The sequence below is a fragment of the Rhipicephalus microplus genome, chromosome 3 (genome assembly GCF_043290135.1).
Source record: "Rhipicephalus microplus isolate Deutch F79 chromosome 3, USDA_Rmic, whole genome shotgun sequence".
Lineage (NCBI taxonomy): Eukaryota > Metazoa > Arthropoda > Arachnida > Ixodida > Ixodidae > Rhipicephalus > Rhipicephalus microplus.
This window is the reverse complement of record NC_134702.1, coordinates 25604705-25613135: the sequence shown is the minus strand read 5'-3', so window position 1 is coordinate 25613135 and position 8431 is coordinate 25604705. Positions and strand designations below refer to the sequence as shown.

The following is an 8431-nucleotide window of genomic DNA, read 5'->3' as shown; positions in this document are numbered from 1 at the left end:
TTACATATGTACGCTTTTTATACAGCCGTCACGTCGGGTTAACGTCAATTGTGGTTAGGTGCCATGCACTGAAGTTCATTTTTGTAGCAGTGGCCAGGGCCAACATCGTCGCGAGCATCAGCGCTTCATATCAGCTTCTGGTGTTGCTAATACGCATGTTCGAGAAGGCATCGTTGCGTAAGTGCAAACAACTGATTGTGTAAGCATCTGCAACCCGTTCAACATATGTCTGTGCGTGTAACATTTGTACATATATTAGTGTCATTTTATGATGTGTCGCTCAATAAAAAATTGCAACACAGTCACCTTCCTTCCGCATGGTTTGCATAACGTCAATTCCCAGGTACGTGGGATCTGCCTTTTTTTTTTCTTAAAGCATCATCATCATCATAAGCCTGACTACGTCCACTGCGGAAGAAAGGCCTCTCTCAAGTTCTGCCAGTCAACTTGGTCCTGTGCTTGCTGCTGCCAATTCATCCCCGCAAACTCCTTAATCTCATCTGCCCACCTAACCTTCTGTCTCCCCCTATCCCGATTGCCTTCTCAGGGAATTGATTGATTGATTGGTTGATTGTTTGATTGATTGATTATTAATTGATTGATTGATTGATTGATTGATTGATTGATTGATTGATTGATTGATTGATTGATTGATTGATTGATTGATTGATTGATTGATTGATTGATATGTGAGGTTTAACGTCCCAAAACCACTATATGATTATGAGAGACGCCGTAGTGAAGGGCTCCGAAACCTTCGACCACCTGGGGTCCTTTACTTGCACCCAAATCTGAGTACACGGGCCTACAACATTTCCGCCTCCATCGGAAATGCTGCCGCCGCCACCGGGATTCGATCCCGCAACTTGCGGGTCAGCAGCCGAGTACCTTAGCCACTAGACCACCCACGGCAGGGCCCTTCTCTGGGAATCCAGTTAGTTCCTTTTAACGACCAGCGGTTATCCTGCCTACGTGCTACATGCCAGGCCCATGTCCATTTCCTCTTCTTGATTTCAACTATGATATCCTTAACCCCGGTTTGCTCCCTAATCCACTCCTCTCTCTTCTTCTCTCTTAAGGTTATACCTACCACTTTTCTTTCCATTGCTAGCTGCGTCATCCTCAATTTAAGCTGAACCCTCTTTGTAAATTCCTGTCCTTCCTCATTTGTTCCTCCTCCTCCTGTTTGTAAATCCCCACGTTTCTGCTCCGTAGCTAAGCGCCGGCGAGATGCAGCTGTTCTATACCTTGCTCTTGAGGGATAGTGGCAATCTACCTGTCATGATATGAGACTGCTTGCCAAATGTTCTCCACCTCATTACTATTCTTCTAGATACTTAAATCTTGTGGCTTGGCTCCGCGGTTATTTCCTGTACTAAGTAGACATAGTCTTTTACAACTTCAAGTGCATTATTACCTATCTCGAAGAGTTGCTCTCTTCCGAGGTTGTTGTACATTACTTTCGTTTTCTGCAGATTAATTTAAGGACCTACATTTCCGCTCTCCTTGTCTGACTCCGTCATGATGAGTTGTGATTCGTCCCCTGAGTTACTTAGTAATGCAAGTCATAGGCGAAGCACAGGTTACTAAGGTACTCTTAATTAACTCTAATACCTATCTGTTCCCATTCTAGGCCTCTGAACACCTCCTGTAAGCACGCGGTAAATAGTATTGGGGAGATTGTATCCAACTGCCTTACACCCTTCTTGATTGGTATTCTGTTGCTTTCCTTATGAAGCAGTATGGTAGCAGTTGATCCCCTCTGGGTTTTTTCCAGGATGTTTATATATGCTTCATGGACGCCCTGATTCCGCCTTGTCTGCATGACTAGTGATATTTCTAGTGAATCACACGCCTTCTAGTAATCTATGAAGGCTGTGCATAGTGGTTGGCTATATTCTGAGCATTTATCTATTACCTGATTGATAGTATGAACGGGGTCGATTGATGAGTAGCCTGTTCGAAATCCTGCTTGGTCCTTTGCTTGATTGAATTGTAATGTTGCCCTAATTCTGTTAGTAATTACCTTTGTAAATAGGTTGTGTACTACGGAGAGCAAGCTGATAGGCCTGTAATTCTTCAAGCCCTTGTCCTCTCCTTTCTTATGTATTAGGATGATGTAAGCATTCTTCCAAGATTCTGGTACTCTTCGCGTCAGGAGACACCTCGTAAACAGGTTCGCTAGTTTTTCTAACACAATGTGTCCTTCATCTTTAGGCAGATCTGATGTTACGTGTTCCCCACCAGCAGCTTTGCCTCTTCGCATGCTCCCCAAGGCTTTTCTCACTTATTCTATCATTACTGGTGGGGTGTCATCTGGACTACCGCTAGTTCTTATACAATTATCGTGGTTGTCCCGGCTACTGTACAAATATTTCTAAAACCCCTCCGCTGATTTAACTCTCCTATCCCACATGCATACGTTGTTTTGCTATAGCATACAGAGCACCAAATGACATTCGACCACATCTGCCTGCCAGAGCCGCCTCTTCATATCACAATGATCCCCCCCCCTCAAAAAAAGAAAAAAAAGAAAATTCTACCTACGCGCCTTGGCGTAGTTCACGTGACTGGTTGGCACGTCAGTTAGAGAAAGAGGAAGCCTTCGTTCCCGTCACGCGAGCAGCCAAGCAGGAGAAGGAAGAAGAGGAGGCGCTGCTGCAGCGGAAAAGTGGGTGTATGCCATAGCACGAGAACAAGAAGGAGTCTTTCATTTTGGAACCGACGCTGTGGTAACCACCGTGAGATCGCACTTCGAAAGGGCACCCCCTGCAGCGTGAAAGGTCACGCCATCCGTGTGCGGAAGAGAGGGTGCGAGAATCGCGGTGCGTGAAAGGCCTGCTACCACCTGCGACATGACGACGCCACCGGAGAAGGCTCCGGACGCCGTGGCTTGCACCAGCACCGCGACTGAGGAGAACGACGATGATACCGACAACGAGTTAATCAGCGCGTACGTTGACGTCTCGAGCGACTACGAGAGCGACAACGACGAGACTGACAAATCGTCTGCAGCGGCGATGAAGTTCGCGATAAGCACCGCCGCGTTCTACGCAAAGTCGACCGACGCCGCAACCACCGGTGCCTACTCCTCCGCGCTCAAGCTGAATGCTACCTTCCAGCCATCGGCGAGCAAGACGAACTTCTGGCAGCCGAACGTCTGCGAGTACGAGGAGACGACGCCGCAGTGCCGATTGCGGGTCAAGCGCGACATCATGGACCTCCTCAACGACCCGCCGCCGGGAGTGTACGTCGCGCCGGCGGAGCACAATATCACCGTGATGGACGCGCTGGTGCTGGGCCCCGATGACACGCCGTACGAGGGCGGGTTTTTCCACTTCGTGATACAGTGCCCGCCCGATTACCCGATCAAGCCGCCACGCGTTCGCTTCATGACCACCGGCAACGGCTGCGTGCGCTTCAACCCGAACCTGTACGAGTGTGGCAAGGTGTGCCTCAGCACACTGGGCACCTGGACAGGGCCGGCATGGAGCCCCGCGCAGTGCATCGCCAGTGTGCTCCTCTCGATCCAGTCGCTGCTCTGTGAAAACCCGTACCACAACGAGCCGGGCTACGAGACCGAGAGGCGGCCGGGGGACTCCAAGCAGTACAACCTCATCGTGCAGCACGAGACAATCCGCGTGGCCGTGTGCGACGCCATCGAGGCCTGCCTCAACGAATCTTCGACTTGTCCCGCTCCCCTGAGGGAGGTCATGCTCAAGACATTCCCGGACTACTACGACAAGTACGAGGCGGTTGTCGTGTCCAATGAAGATCTAACGGGCATGTTCATGGAAGATCCCTTTTGCGCCAAGAGGGGGCAGTTCCAGTACAAGACTTTGCTCAAGAGACTTCAGGCATTGAAAGGACAAGTCCAAGAGTGGTTAAATGCTACTCGTGAACGGAGCGAATGAGCGGCTGAACTTCTGTGTTGCTGCCCCGGGAAAAAATCAATGGTCGAATCTATAACGTTTTTTTTTCTTTTTTTAATTTCTGCGGAGTCATCTCGGGACTGAAGTAAAAGAAGACAAGCACATTAAAGAATGCTCATGCCGCCTGAAACAATGACGTTATATTTGATTCAGAGTCGTTCAGTTTGACCTTTCACTACGTTATAAAAATGTAAATTACTAATAAATATAGATGGAAAAATAAGGCGCTGTTGTTTTTGTGCCGTCGAACAAAACATGATCAATCCGAAGAAAATTATTAAATGAAAAGTAAATGGTAAAATAACAATCGATGTTCTACCTAAATACAAGATTAGGACTTCTCACCGCCCATGAAGGCGCGTATATGGTATTCTATGAAAAAACTTGATTTAGGTCCGTCGGGGCTTGGACTAGCACGTAGCGGGCCGCTCCCACGTCGGAACAAAGAAACCTAACTTCTCCGTCATGTCGTGGGCCCGTTGGAGCTTCCCACTTGGACAATGTAACGTTTTCAACCCGAAGTGGAGGGCACTGCCAGAGCATATCATCTAATTTGGCAAAGTCTGAGCAAAGCACGCATCAGTGTGACGCCTGAAATTCTGGATAAATTTTGTGCAAGAGTGCGGGACTGGGATATGCCCCGACAAAATTTTTTTCTGGATGACAAATATTTCGGGGGGGGGGGGGATGCAGCTGCTTAATTTCAGGCATTCCTTGAAATGCTAATTTTTCGCTTCGTATGTCACAGCTAAAAAAAATGAGAGGGTGGGGGGGGCACGGATTTGGTGTACCACTTCCTGGCTATAGCCTACATGTCACTGCGTTCTTGTATAACCTTTGTACCGGGCGTTTCCTCCTATTAGAAAAAGTGGCGCAAAATGTCAGCTTGACACATTGTTGCCCTCTTAATGCGCATAACCTAATACGCATGGCACACACACAAGATACAACACGCAGGCACGGAGTAGAAAGATGGCGGACGCGCTTAGCGACAGTGTTCACTTGATTATGGATCACAATACCTTGGATGACAAATATCCACGTACGCCCATCGCCACTCAGCTATTTTGAAACATCGATTCGCCATTTGGTTACACGCCCTTTTTCACCAAGCGCAGCTATCGAGTCATATATTCGTAAATATCTTTGAGGTGTACATAGCGAATTAGGATAAACTCAAGGGCTCCTTTCTAATTGTTAGAAATTGTATCAATGAGAACTAACAGGCAATCGTGTCACGGAAATTATAGGGGATAATAATAGTAGTACTTGTAACATAAATTTGAAAGAAAGAAAATCGGATGAAAAGATAACTTGCCGTGTGCAGGGAGCGAACCTGCGACATTCGAAGAACGTGTAGATTGATACGAATGAAGTGCATGCTTGAAGCAGTGCTTGGCAATGAATTGCAATCCTGCATACACGTTTTTACGTTCCCATAAGGCAAAACATAGCCGAAGGGCTATTGACGAAGTGCCCTGCTGCTATTAAGCCACGCTAACTTAGCATTGCATAGCGTTGTATGGTACAGTATATCGAGGGGGAGGAAAAGAGAAGTACGGGCGAGGAAGAGAGAAAAGAGGACGGAATAGAATAAAAGGATAGTATAGAACGTAAGAAAAGAGAGGACAGTAAAGAAATAAAGAGAAGGGAGAAATATATAGAAACAAAACGAGAAAAAGAAAGAAAGTAAGAAAAAAGAAACAAAGAAAGAAAGAGAGTGAGAGAGACGAGAAATAGCGAAGTAGATAGACAGAAAGGAAAAAACGTGAAAAAAAGGCAGAAGGACTGAAGTATAAAAAACAGAAAGACAAAAAAAGAAGGAGAAAGAGGAGGAAGGAAGGAGGAAGGACAGGGAGGTTAGCCGAAGACAAAGAAACAAATGTATATATAAATAGGGACAACAACAAACAAAAACAGAGAAGGAGCGGTAAGCAAAGAATGGATGAAAAAAGAGGGAAGGAATGGGGCTAGCTAGGAGATGACCAGCTGTGATGTGAACCATGTAAGCGGGATTTAGTGCGAGACATTTCAGTTTTTTTCTTATTTATTTTTGTTTTGGAAATAAATCATTTTTATACACATTTGACCGTGCACCGCAATTTCGTCTATAATTCCGTGAAGTTTAATTTCCCCCTACATAAACTACCCTGTTCTTACGTTTTGTATAAATTGATCAGACCACTCGATTCTTGGCCAATTCCTCACATTGGGTGTGAGCTACAACGTCTGATCTGAAATACGATCTGCACCGTGCACATAATTATGCTCAGAAATTAGGCATATACTCCACTGTAGGTTGTGAGGGGGGAGATAATTTGTGGGGTTTAACGTACCAAAACCACCGTATGATTATGAGAGACGCCGTAGTGGAGGGTTCCGGAAATTTCGACCACCTGGGGTTCTTTAACGTGCACCCAAATCTGAGTACACGGGCCTACAACATTTCCGCCTCCATCGGAAATGCAGCCGCCACAGCCGGGATTTGATCCCGCGACCTGCGGGTCAGCAGCCGAGTACCATAGCCACTAGACCACCGTGGCGGGGCAGTGAGGGGGGAGGGGTGATGCATATTCCGAGTCTACGTAATTCCATCGTTTGGTCGCTATGGTCCCACCCACGCACTAGCCATTGGCCAGTTCTATCCGGCGCGTGCTTTGTGCGCGCGAGAGACGAAGAAGAAGAAACGGACATCGAGGAAGACGCAGGCTCACGCTGCTGTCCAGCTGACGCTCCTTTTAAAACGTAAGTCCGAGGCTCGGTCACTGCCGCGCCCGGGTCCATTTCTGTGCGTAAGCTTTCGCGCGCGGTTCACTTGTACGGCTGCAGCGTTGTGCGATGTAAACTGTATCCTGTCAGTTTACATGCCTTGCCCTTATGTCGCAAACGGCCCGGTTAGGCACAAACCAAATCATTGCGACGGATAATCAGGTTCGGGAAAGCATGGGGTTGTGTGAATTTCAGTTTTTTTTTAACTGTAATTCACCAATCGAAAATCTGTTCTGCGAACTTCCGCGTGGTGACGGAAGGGTTAAGAATGGTAAGCAGAGAACCAGTCTCGTTCAGCAGTAGAACACTAGGAAGGCGGTAAGTGTCTTAGAGAGGAAGCTCACTTGCTGAAAAACTCGTCCTGCTTCGGGGATCGAACCCTGTACCAACGCTCTGTCGGTGTGGTCGCGATACCAATCGAGCTTAAAGCAGGAAGATACATTGGCAGCGCGAGGATGAATTCATCGACGAATCAAAGCGCGTAGAATCAAAGCACACAGGGTTGCCGGGTGGTTGTCTTGAAAGGCTCCAGAACTCGAGATAAAAGTAGCCAAAGTCGTCACGTCGTTCAATGTTATCGCCATACTTATGCACTCTAAAGAAATGTCGAGTAAAAAGGGTGTCTTTTTGTCCCACAACAATATTCGTCATCAAGCTTGCGTGCGCTTCCTTTCTTGAAAACTCGGCGCTGGCCACTTTCCTATGGAGTATGCAATGTAACCCTGATAATGGGCATGTCGATCGTGACCGGAACGTACCGGGCACGGGGCGATAGTGCAAGGATGGAACGCAATATAGATGACGATTATTGTTGTGGGACAAAAAAACACCCTTTTTACTAGCTCTTTTTTAGAGTGTGGTCAAATATAACTGCAGTGATACTATGAGCAGAGTCTTCACTATTGACTAATCATTACACCCATTTTCGATAAGTAAAACTATATAGTAGTTTGAAAGTATCAAGTAAATAGCCACGGCCCCGACTGGAAATGTTCGTCACCAAACGGATCGAAAAGTAGCCAATTTGGCGCTAAGTATATAGCCACCAACGGCAAATCTGTGGACACATATTGTTGCAAATCAGTTCTGCAAAGTCCCACAGTGCTTGTGGCTACTTTCTGTGAGTGGATGGTTGTCAGTTTTTCTTTTTTAGTGTAGTAATCTTGACGTAAATTTAAATGAACAGAAGGGGACAAATAATCACCCATTTCATCGGTGGAATCCTAACCCACAACATCCGCATTAAATGCCTAATGCTCTATAAATCGAGCTACCAAAGAATGACCCAAAAAGGCACTTCCCCGTCCACTTCGTTTGGTTTTTGCGTGCATGTAATCCGTAATCCGTGGGAGCATTAGCCAGTGCTGCCCGGTTCGTGAGACAAGACGTGCGGGGTACACATGAGACATGACAATGCTTTGTAGACTAGGGGTGTACGAATAGTGAATTTTAGAAACGAGTCTAATAGGGAATGGGGATCAAATAGTGATGACACCGAATCAAATGCTAATACAAATCTAATACTGTTCCAATAGTTTTCGATTAATAAGACAACAGTTTTCAAGGCAGCTCTAGACCGTGCTAAGCTAACAATCTTCAAAACTGCCCAAAATTTCTATACCATTTTGTTTTGGTTTGGTTTGGTTTGGTTTGCTTTATTCAAGGCAAAATATTCACGAGATTTATCAAATATTTACGAGATTTAACAAAGAAACATTATGATTACTTCT

The 8431-nt window shown here is 46.3% G+C and overlaps 1 protein-coding gene across 1 annotated transcript; it reads left to right on the top strand.

Moving 5' to 3' along the window:
* Positions 1 to 3176: 3176 nt before the first annotated feature.
* Positions 3177 to 3914, top strand: LOC119162277 (ubiquitin-conjugating enzyme E2 Z). The gene has a single exon (XM_075887800.1). It carries the CDS (start codon positions 3216 to 3218, stop codon positions 3912 to 3914), a length of 699 nt encoding a protein of 232 aa, XP_075743915.1. The 5' UTR covers positions 3177 to 3215.
* The last annotated feature ends 4517 nt before the right edge of the window (positions 3915 to 8431 follow it).